The 12,292-nt window shown below is 44.4% G+C and overlaps 1 protein-coding gene across 1 annotated transcript in view; it reads left to right on the top strand.

Annotated features, from left to right (window-relative positions):
• Positions 1–1,678: 1,678 nt before the first annotated feature.
• Positions 1,679–12,292, top strand: part of LOC144671325 (uncharacterized) — a 79,350-nt gene continuing 68,736 nt past the window's right edge. The window contains exon 1 of the mRNA XM_078533151.1: positions 1,679–1,800. Within this exon, the coding sequence (XP_078389277.1) occupies positions 1,758–1,800 (43 nt within the window). The 5' untranslated portion in view covers positions 1,679–1,757. The remainder of the gene's footprint in view (positions 1,801–12,292) is intronic.

Genomic DNA, 12,292 nt, shown 5'->3' on the forward strand with positions numbered 1-12,292 from the left:
TTGTTTGAAGGCAACTGCACTTTTCACTTTGCAGCTGCCTCTGTGAACCACTGATTTGCAAACTGTAACCAGCCCCAGTTCTCCCTCTGGCGAAAATGGTGGGGGTCAGGTTCATGGGCTTTAAATATGGCGCATGGGCGGAATTTCCGGAACTGGTGCTCTGGCGCCATTTTGACAAAGCTGGAGAACCCTCTCCATCATTGCAAAGATTCAGGTCTTCGTGTCAAGTTATTTTTGGATGAAGCACCAGTGAATCTCCTTAGGATGACTTACTACCTCAAAGATGCTATATAAATAGAAGTTGTTGTTATTATTGTTGTTGTTATGGGTTCAAGTCTCACTCCAGACTCGAGTATAAAATCTAGGCTGACACTTCTGTTGTTTTTCTGATGAAACATTAAACTGAGGCCCATCTGCCCTCTCAGGTGAATGGCCGTATTTCAGAGAAGGACTATGGGGTTCTCCCTGGTGTTCTGGGGCCAACTTTTATCTCTCTGTTGACATCACTAAGCTGATTATCTGATTATTATCCCATTGTTGCGTGTGGGATCTTGCTGTCTGCAAATTGGCTGCCATGTTTCCTACATTGCAGCAGTGACTGCACTTTATGGTACTGTAGAAGTCTGAGCCTTTTGGTTTTTCTTTTCTCTATACTGTGGGGGACAGGCAATCGAGGCCTTCATTAGTCCATTAATGAGAGCCCCACACTGTGTCATGGGCTTGTGTTTCCATGAACAGGGTTCATGCAGTTTTGCTGCTGGATTTTCCACCAACTCCAGACAGTTTGACCATGCAGACATTCTGCTTTATTTGGGATTGTTTCCACTTTGGAGTGGATGTGGAGGGGCATTGCTCCTGCACAGTTCCCAGTGAAGGCTTCCCTCCGATTTCCACCCTCTCCAGGAGGTTGTACCCTTCACTGAGTAATGTTTCTACAGAGACCAGCTGCCTCTTGGGACCAGCCCCCAATGTTGGCCACTGGTGAGCTGGTCAATGAAGTTGAATTTAAACACCCATTGGGAGTCAGTTGGAGAAAACCCAACCCCTGGGTCAAAACCGGCTCTTTGGCTATGAAAGATATTACACTGTATTCAGTCCTGTCTTCACCCCACATCCACACACCTGCACTCTCCAACAGGAGCCCTGACTATTCCCCAGCCAGGAATCCTGTCTATCACCACTATTGCTAACCAGGCATCAGAATTATTACAGGAGTAAAATACTGCAGATGCTGGAAATCTGAAATAAAAACTGAAATTGCTGGAAATGCTCAGCAGGTCAGGCAGTGTCTCTGGGGTTCTGATGAAAGGTCTAACTCTGTTTCTCTCTCCACAGATGCTTCCTGACCTGTTCAGTGTTTCCAGAATTTTCTGTGTTTTGTTTCAGCAAAGTTATGAAGTAAACTTTCAGTGAGCTTCTGTAAATTTCGTCCCCGGTCTTTGTTGATTTAAAGTGCTGAGAGTGAAATCTGTTTTTAGAAACAGAATTCGATCTTCTCCAGGGTCCTTCCTTCTACCTTTGTTGCTTCCTCTCTGACCTCTGTTCTGCCAGTTTCTGTGCATCTAGCAAAGGGTTACAATCAATCAGATCTCTTACTTGTGGTGTTGGTGAAAATCCTTGATCTCTGCCACAATTGGTTACTTCTGACGATGATGTCAACACAAGTTTGCTCCCATCCCGACTGCACTGGTCTGAAATTGGCAGAACCTGTCAGTACGGGTGCGGGATCACAGGGCTGCTGATGGTGGTGTTTTAGAATGTGCTCCCGAGGGATCCACCAGGGATACCTGAAGAAATACGGTAAGGTTGCAAAACATGCAATGGTCTTTATGTTCACAGCCAGGAAACACAGCACCAGATTACAACAGACTCCAAATAATCCAGGGAACTAAAATAAGTTTAAGTAATTTACTGGGTAAGTCACAATTATTAAATATTTTTAAAAATTGTTTAATCATAGAAAATGATAGCACAGGAGGCCATTTGGAGCATTTTGCATGTGCTAGATCTTCAACTGGAGCTTAACTCAAAGCCCTTTCCCTTAATTATCCTCCCCTTGTCCTTTTAAAATCTTCCCCTTCAAATACTTATCCAATTCCCTTATAAATGATTTTACATTCTCTGCCTCAGTAACCCCCTTGTGATAAAACATTCCAATGCCTTAACAACCCCTCTGTGTGAAAACATCTCTTCTAACCCTCCCTTTTATTATTGTGAAATTCCTCAGTCTATCTGTATCTTTAAAGCTTTTCTTTAGCAGTTGTGTTTATGTACAGGCTGGTTATAAATTCCCGATGCAACTTTAACCTTTAATAAATTTAGATGTACATGTCATAGAAGCAAATCGCGTATGAAAACATTATTCATAAAGTTCTTAAATATTAATGCTGTTGTGAATGCCGTATGAATGCTTTCCTGACTGGAAATAGCGACAGTGGATGGAAAGGTGAACTGTGTGTTTTATGGCAAGTAGAACTGAAGTCCGGAATCGGTGGGAGAAGAAAATACAAAGCTCATTGTAGGCAGCACATCGGAACTCAATTAACAATTGGATGAAATGGTTTCTATTCAGTGTACATCCAAAGTTATGAAAGGTTAAAGTTACACATGGCCTTTAAACACCCTGAATAATAGAAATCTTTCTGTATTAATATCATTGAAGGATACATATTGTGTGATGCATTTAAAAGCCATTAAGAAAAATTCCTTGCCCTTGACCCCAACTAGTTTGATTTCTTCAAATTGTATTTCATTTTATGAACAGAGGGAGGGTGAAAATACTGGGAGGAGCTGATCAATGAGAGTCTGTCCTGGATTAGAAATATACTTCAACAGACAGCACATTGCAATCAGCTGTCCTCAGGGGGCTTGGTGCTTGCAATGCGAAGGTGTTCCATTCCCCAGCACTAACATCCCTCACCAACACAAGGTTTTCATAAACAGATCATTGAGAATGTACTCCCACCAGGGATTTTACTGACCGATTTGGCAGAGCAACCCTGGGAAAATGGTGTTGAAGCTGTTTTCCCAGGGTTCACATGGCTCCTCAGTAAATCTTTCAACACAGAAGGAGCCTCTTCCACGCACTGTGCCTGTACTGGCTCTTTGGCAGAACTGTTCCATTAATCCCACTCCCATCTTCTTTCCCCATAATCTTGTAAATATTTTCTGTTCAAGAATTTAGCCAACTCTTTTTTGAAAGTGGCTATTGAATCTGCTTCCACCAGCAGCACATTTCAGATCAGATCTCACTGCATAAAATAATGTCATCTCTGGTTCTTTCACCAATCACCTTCAATAAGCCTCCTCTGTCTACCAAGCCTTCAGCCATAGGAAAGAGTTTCTCTTGATTTACTCTAACCCTTTCATGATTTTGTGCACCTCTGTCAAATCTCCTCGGAATCTTCTCTGCTTTAAAGAGAAAATCCCAAACTGTTCCAGTGTCACCACATTCCTGAAGTCCCTCAGCCCTGGAACACTCCAGTAAATCTCTTCTGCACTCCCTTGAAGGCCTTGACATCCTTTCTAAAGTGTGATGCCCAGAACTGTGCTCCACCTGAGGCCTGACAAGTACTTTATATAAAAATTTAGTGTAACCTTTTTGCTTTTGCACTCTATACATTTATTAATAAAGCCCTGAAGCCACATCATTTTTAACAACCTTTATAAACCTGTCCCATCATCTTCAAACATCTGTTCTGTTCCTGCAAAACCTTTAAAATTATAACTTTTAGTTCATAATGTCTCTCTTCAATCTTCCTATCCAATAGCACCCGGGATCATTCTCACACTATCAAACTGCTCAGTGTGTCTTTGGGGTGACTGTAATAGATACATTATCAGTTTTCTACTGTGAAAGGAATTTCAGTGCCAGGTCACAGCAATAGCTTCTGACACCCCTCCCCCAGCCCCGAGTTCAGTTCATAATCAGTGAGGGGATAGCTATCAGTTTTTACCAAAATAATAAAGATCAGGAAATGTAAGAAATTGCTTGATTCGCCCTCCTTGCCAGAAATATCAGACACTCCATCTCCTATCGGTAGCTGTGTTTCAGTTGGTAGCACTCACCTCCTCTGAGTCAGAGGATTGTGGGTTCAGCTTCCACTCCAGCGCCTTGAGCACCTAATCCAAATGGACACTTCAATGCAGTGCTGTGGGAGTGCTGCACTATCAGAAGTGCTATCTTTCAGATGATGTTAAACTGAGGCCCCCTGATCCCATGGTGCTGTTGAAGGTAAGAGCAGGGGATCTTACTGCAGTGTGTCCTGGTCAATATTTGTCCCTCAGTCAACACCTAAAACAGATTATTTGCTCATTTATCACATTGCTGTTTGTGGGATCTTGCTGTGTGCAATTGGCTGCCTACCTTACAACAGTGACAGCACTTCAAAAATGTCCAATGGCTGTCAAGTGCTTTGACTGAGATGCTCTGAGATTATGAAAGGTGCTATATAAATGCAAGTCTTTCTATTATTGTTGCTAATATTTGCCGTAAATGTCTGATCAAATTGCGAATTAGATGGAATAATTAGTTACAGCTGAGAAAATAATGTTAGCAAATCTCCAGGGCCCGGTACTCAAAATGTCAGTGAGCGAACGGGAGACAGGATCTACCGTAAATACTGTCCCATGCAAAGTCGGAGAGCAATCAGCGAGTGAATGAGTGAGTGAGGGAGGGAGGGAGGGAGAAAAAACAGGCAGGAATTGAATTCTGTTCCAGATTAAACAGCTCCAATCAAACATTATACCATCCCTCTCCCAGCCATGCTTCAACCCACATGGGACTCTGGGCATTAAAGATTAATGTTGCAAAAAGCTGATTGCTTCCTAATCCAAGCAAGCATTATTGCCCATAAAACATAATTTAATCATTCTTTAATCTGTCCCTGCTCTCTCCGTTCAGGCAAAGCCTGCCAGTGTTATTCATTCACATTGGATCACATGCTGATAAGCCTATTTTAATACGAAAGATTGGTCAGAATCCATAGCTGGTGTGGAATGGTGGGGATTATTTGAGACTGCAGGATTAGGCAGTCATCGTAATGTGCAATTAGGACAATAGAAAGAGTAACAATAATGGGTGGCTGATTACACGGGTTCATTTCATTAAATAGAAGTCATTTGGTATTTTATTATTTTGCAAACTCTTGGGTTTTTTTAGTCCAACTAAATCTATAACCTAAACTTTAAATAGTTATCCTTTCATAAAGAAAGATTTGCATTTATCTAGTGCCTTTCATGCCCCTAGGATCTCTAAAACATTCTCCAGCAAATTAAGTATTTTTGAACTGTTGTAATGTAGGAAACACAGCATCCAGTTGAGCACAGCAAGCTCCCACAAACAGCCATGTGATAATGACCAGATATTCTGATCTTGTCATGTTGACTGAGGAATAAATATTGTCCAGGGCAGTGGAGAGAACTACCCTGCTCTTCTCTGAAATAGTTCCCTGGGGACACAGGGCTTCGGTTTAACACTTATCTGAAAGACACCTCTGACAGTGGAGCATTCCCTCAGTATTGCACTGGATCAGCAATTACATTTTGCAGCCAAGAGTTTTGTTCAAATTATTTGTTCATGGGATTTGAGCATCGCTGGCAAAGCCAGCATTTGTTGCCCATCCTTAATTGTGGTTGAGAAGGTGGTGGTGAGCTGCCTTCTTGAACCGCTGAAGTCTGTGTGGTGTAGGTACACCCAGAGTGTTGTTAGGGAGGGAGTTCCAGGATTTTGATTTGGGAATTGAACCCACAAGTTTTTGCCTCAAGTGTGCTGCTCACTGAGTCACAGCAAACGTCACAATTCCTGTATTAAGGTGATCCCTTAATTTTGCTGTCAGAGTGCCTGTTGCCATGACAGCAGGTCCCCCACTATGGAGCTAAATCTCCACCTTTTCAAGGCAAGTAGGGAGAGCAATAAATGCCAATCTTCACAGTGGCAGCCACATTTTGAGAATAAATTTAAAAGAAATATTTGCTTGGCCCATCTTTCACTCCACTTGTAGTGAGCTGTTGTTTTCAATCATGGCACAGGGAGAAGGTGCCACATCAAGGCCTATTCTCACTCAGAGGGAGCTGGGGAGATGTCAGAGGGAGAGATTCCTTGGTATATGCTCTATTGGCCAATGTTGATGGGGGTGGGGGGGCTCAGAAGAAGATGGCTCATTCACTCGGGTGCCCCCATGTATATTCAGGAACAGAATGGTCTTGACCAGCTAGTGCTGGCCTTTCATGACCATTTTGAATGCCTCTGGGATCCCAATCTGCTGATCACTGCCCTCCCAGCGCAAGACCCTTTATGAGGCACACAGCAGAGGGCCAAGCTTTCCTTATCGTGAGAAACACTCCTTGTCCCCCTGACCAGGAGGGATCAGAAAAAATGTGAAAAGAAGCTTCCATTTCTGGGACTCTTCTGTCCCTAGCTTCTCTTCCCAACAGGTTAGTTCTGACAGGGAAGCCACATAAATCTGGGATTTAGATTGCAGTTGGGTCCCAATCATGTCATTGGAACCCAATGTCCCTGCTTCAAGCTGAATCCCTCGACCTTTCTGTGGGTTAAACTGCATTAAATTGGGGGTTAAAACTCCCCCTCCTCATTGCACATCATCTCCAACATGAACTAGGTGGAGCTTTAAAACCGGGGACTCGGGGTCCTGCTCTGCTCTTGGTGACTGAAGATTCAACTCCCAACTTAACCCTCACAACATTGATTTATTTCTCTTTCGCAAATGAAGCTGTTGCTGGAATATCTCATCCAGTGAATTCTGTTTATGCACAAGGACCAATGAGCATTCATAGAATCATAAAGTAACCACTGCACAGGAGGCCATTCAGCCCATTTTATCTGTGCTGGTTCTCTGAAAAGAGCAATTCACCCAGAGCCACTGTCCTATCTTTTCCCTGTAGCCCTGCAATTTTGTCCTTTTCAGATAATGATCCAATCTCCTTTTGAATGCCTCGATTGAAACTGCCTCTACCACACTGTCAGGCAGTGCATTCTAGATCCTAACCACTCGCTGCGTGAAAAAGTTTCTCCTTATACTGTAACTCCATTGCTTCTTTTGCCACTTACATTAAATCTATGCCCTCTCATTCTCGATCCTTCCTCCACTGGGAATAGTTTCCACTTATCTGCTCTGTCCAGGCCCCTAATGATACCTTCAGTGCATTATTGCACGAACTGAACGTTGAAGAAGTATTAACCTGTGAGTGATTAAAATAAACACTTGTGGAGGAAACAAGCAGGGGAGTGGATCTAATTGGTAACTTTCAGACAGTGGGCACAGGCATGATGGACAGATTAGCTTCCTCCTGTGCTGCTGGAGGCTGCAATAATACTAACCCCACTCTCTCATAAATCATGAGATAATCTCTTATAAATCAAGAGATTTGCTGTAAAAATTGCGAGTTGCTATTTTTTTCAAACATAATGCAATATAGATTGACTGTTGGTTTATAAACCTCATTAGTGTTTTTTGAATAGTTCTTTATAAAAATGATATTAATGCATCTGAAATGCTTTACAATTTATTTTTAAATCCTACCTCTTATCTGGGTTGGATCATGAGTCCACCCGAAGCAGAGGGATCCAATGCTCCATTGGGTCAGTGAACCTGCAGCAAAATGCATCAGATTTGGAAACCAGACCTCAAAGCTGCTGAATGCTGGGCAGGAAGACAAGAGGGTACATACATCACCATATTAATACATCAATATGTATCACTCTGTTAGATCGATTGAGATATCTCTCTTAGCTTCAAGGAATTGGGCTATAAATAATATTTTTAATGTGTTTGTGAGCACTTATTTGTTAGTTATCAATGTCCTTATGCTAGTGTGTTATTTTTTTCATTCACTCATGGGATGTGGATGTTGCTGGCTAAGCCAGCATTGCCCATCCCTACTTGCACTTGAGAGGGTGGTGGTGAGCTGCCTTCTTGAACCATTGCAGTCCATGTGCTGTTAGGGAGAGAGTTCCAGGACTTTGACCCAGCGACAGTGAAGGAACAGCGATATATTTCCAATTCAGGATGGTGTGTGGCTTGGAGGAGGACTTCCAGGTGGTGGTGTTCCCATGTGCCTGCTGCCCCTGTCCTTCCAGATGCTAGGGGACGTGGATTTTGAAGATGCTGTCTAAGGAGCCTTGGTGAGCTCCTGCAGTGCATCTTGTAGATGGTACACACTGATGCCACTGTGCGTCAGTGGTGAAGGGAGTAAATGTTTTTGGAGGCCGCATTTGACCAAGTTTGGCATCAAGGAGTCGGAGCAAAACTGGAGTCAATGGGAATCAGGGGGAAAACTCTCCGCTGGTTGTAGTAATACCTAGCACAAAGGAAGATGGTTGTAGTTGTTGGAGGTCAATAATCTCAGCTACTGCAGGAGTTCCTCAGGTCCTAGACCCAACCATCTTCAGCTGCTTCATCAATGACCTTCCTTCCATCATAAGGTCAGAGGTGAGGATGTTCGCTGATGATTGCACAATGTTCAGCACCATTCGCAACTACTTGGATACTGAAGCAGCCCATGTCCAAATGGAGCAAGATCTGGACAATATCCAGGCTTGGGCTGAAAAGTGGCAAGTAACATTTGAGGCACACAAGTGTCAGGCAATGCCCATCTCCAACAAGAGAGAATCTAATCATCGCCCGTTGACATTCAATGGCATAACCATCGCTGAATCCCCCACAATCAACATCCTAGGAGTTACCATTGACCAGAAACTGAACTGGACTCGCCATTTAAATACTGTGGCTACAAGAGCAGATCAGGGGCTAGGAATCCTGCAGCGAGTAACTCACCTCCTTACTCCCCAAAGCCTGTCTACATCGATACGGCACAAGTGAGGAGTGTGATGGAATACTCTCCACTTGCCTGGATGAGTGCAGCTCCAGCAACACTCAAGAAGCTTGACACCATCCAGGACAAGGCAGCCCACTTAATTAGCATCCCTTGCACAAACATTCAGTCCCTCCACCACTGGTGAACAGTGGCAGCAGTGTGTACCACCTACAAAATTAACTGCAGAAACACACCAAGGCTCCTTAGGCAGTACCTTCCAGACCCATGACCACTACCATCTAGAAGGACAAGGGCAGCAGACGCATGGGAAGTTCCCCTCCAAGCCACATACCATCCTGACTTGGAAATATATTGCCGTTCCTTCACTGTCGCTGAGACAAAATCCTGGAACTCCCTCCCTAACAGCACAGTAAGTACACTGTGGTTTACCTACACCACAGGGACTGCAACAGTTCAAGAAGGCAGCTCACCACCACCTTCTCAAGGACAATTAGGGATGGGCAATAAATGCTACCCTAGCCAGCGATGCCCACATCCTGTAAATTAATAAGAAAACCAAGGCTGTGATGAGGTCAGGAGCTGAGTGACCCTGGCAGAGTTCAAACTGAACATCAGTGAGCAAGTTATTGCTAAGCAAGTGCCACTTGATAGCACTGTTGGTGACCCCTTCCATCACTTTACTGATGATCGAGAGTAGACTGATGGGGCGTTAATTGGCTGGGTTGGATCTGTATTGCTTTTTGTGCACAGGACATACCTGGGCAATTTTTCACAGTGTTGTAGCTGTACTGGAACAGCTTGGCTAGAGGTGCAGCAAGTTCTGAAGCACAAGTCTTTGGTACTATTGCCGGAATATTGTCAGGGCCTATGGCCTTTGCAGTATCCAGTGCCTTCAGCCGTTTCTTGATATCATGTGGACTGAATCGAATTGGCTGAAGACTGGCATCTGTGATACTGGGGACCTCCGGAGGAAGCCAAAATGGATCACCCACTCACACTTATTGCTGAAGATTGTTGCAAATGCTTCAGCCTTATCTTACGCACTGATGTGCTGGGCTCCACCATCATTCAGTATGAGGATATTTGAGGAGCCTCCTCCTCCAGTGAGTTGTTTAATTGTCCACCATCATTCATGACTGGATGGGGCCAGACTGCAGAGCTTGGATCTGATCCGTTGGTTGTGGAATTGTTTAGCTCTGTCTATCACTTGCTGCTTCCACTGTTTGGCGTGCCAGTAGTCCTGAGTTGTCGCTTCAGCAGATTGACACCTCATTTTTAGGTATGCCTGGTGCTGCTCCTGCACTCTTCATTGATCCAGGGTTGATCCCCTGTGTTGGTGGGAATTGTAGAGTGAGCAATATACCAGACCATGAGGTTACACATTGTGGCCGAGTGCAATTCTGCTGCTGCTGATGGCCCACAGCACTTCATGGATGCCCAGTCTTGCTTTGCTAGATTTGTTTGAAATCTATCCCATTTAGCACAGTGGAGTGCCACACAACACGATGGAGGGTATCCTCAATGTGAAGGTGAGACTTCGTCTCCACAAGGGCTGTGCAGTGGTCGCTCCTACCGATTCTGTCGTGGACTGACATATTTGCGGCAGGCAGATTGGTGAGGATGAGGTCAAGTATGTTTTTCCCTTTTGTTGGTTCCCTTACCACCTGCCGCAGACCCAGTCTAGCAGCTATGTCCTTTAGGACTCGGCCAGCTTGGTCAGTAGTGGTGCTACCGAGCCACTCTTGGTGATGGACACTGAAGTCCCCCACCCAGAGTACATTCTGTGCCCTTGCCACCCTCAGCGCTCCCTCAAAGTGATGTTCATCATGAAGGGGCACTGATGCATCAGCTGAGGAGACAGAGTTCATGGTTATCAGCAGGAGGTTTCCTTGCCCATGTTTGACCGGATACCATAAGACTTCACCGTGTCCACAGTCAATGTTGAGGACTCCCAGGGCAATACCCTCCTGACTGTATACCCCTGTGCTGCCACCTCCGCTAGCTCTGTCCTGCCGGTAGGACAGGACATACCTAGGTATGGTGATGATGGTGTCTGGGGTGTGATCTGTAAGGTATGATTCTGTGAGTATTACTATGTCTGGCTTACTATGTTAGGAAACACATATGTGCATATCTGTTTATTATTTGAGAAGCATTTAATTTGGCCTGTGTGTGTTGATCATAAATGGATTTCTCTGTGTGTTATTCATCATTGTTTATTGGTCAATTGCAAATTCTGTGAAGCTTCGTTTTTGAGTTTATTTACTTATTTCTCTCTGTTAATTCAAGTCCCCACCCATTCCTACCAGCTGTGAGACAACAACAACAACTTGGGCTTCCCACATCAGCCACTCTGGCAGCCAACCAACCAACTCCAGCACCAGGGAGGTGGTGGTGGGCAAGTTGGAGCGGGAGTGAGAAAAATGAGTCAAAACAGCGACATATAGAGCTACCCAAAAGCCTTACTGAGCTGGAACCGGGGGAGCTGATGCAGAGAAGACATCGGGGACTAGAGTCAACTTAGGTCTGGGACCCAGGCAACAAGGCAGCTCCAGGTTTGGCAAAGCAAACTGCTTCTGTAGACCCCACTGTAGCACAAGGGTGTTTGGCATAGCAGGGGTTAATGTGGGATTGGAGAAGAGTACTGCCCACAGTATGATGTAGAGAATCACATGATGGTAGGCTGAGTACAGTAGAGTCTAGCAGAAGCCAGATGGAGATAGTACCTAGTTAGGGCAATATCCTGGAGATGTATATAGTTCTGTTGTTAATAAACACTTAATGATCAACCGCACAAGCCTTCAGTCCTCTATGTGAGAGACAGAATAACTCTCACAACATGGTGGCAGCGCTGAAGAAGCTGAAGTAGCACCCTGGAATCTCAAGGCATGAAAACTAAAGAAAGTGAAGTCCTGACATGACTGAACTGCACCTGAACCAAAGACACAGCTGGAGATCACCTAAATTGAAGCTCTATTGTAGACATGGAGTCTGAGAGGCAGAAGAAAGATCCATTGTGCAGACAACAGCCAAACTTGATTGAACGCAGTGTCAAGGGACCAAGCCGGATCACAAAAAGGTGAGCAAAATTCACTAAAAGGCTGAACTAAACTTTTAAAAATAATCGGGGTGCTAATCAGAGAGAACATGCCGAGTGTTTAACCAGTGCTGCTGGAAGAATGCTACAGCTGGGTCCGGAGATGGAGCTATACTGAATGACAGATGAGCTCCATTGAGGAAAAAAGAAGTTTTTCAAATGGCAGCCAGAGTTTAAAATCACCTGCTTATCAGGTTTTTCATACTTAGAAAACCCACTTGTTAGCCCAAACGGTTGAATTTTATCATTTCCTGCAGAATGGATTAGCTTAAAGAGTTGGGCCTGCGATCACTGTAGGAGCTCTCCAAGGCCTGGTAGGCATGGGAAGAAGCATTGAATGGATGAAACTTGAAAAGATTGAAATGAAAATGAAAATGAAAGCTGTACTCCCCGGTTAGG

Source organism: Cetorhinus maximus, chromosome 32 (assembly GCF_964194155.1).
Source record: "Cetorhinus maximus chromosome 32, sCetMax3.hap1.1, whole genome shotgun sequence".
NCBI lineage: Eukaryota > Metazoa > Chordata > Chondrichthyes > Lamniformes > Cetorhinidae > Cetorhinus > Cetorhinus maximus.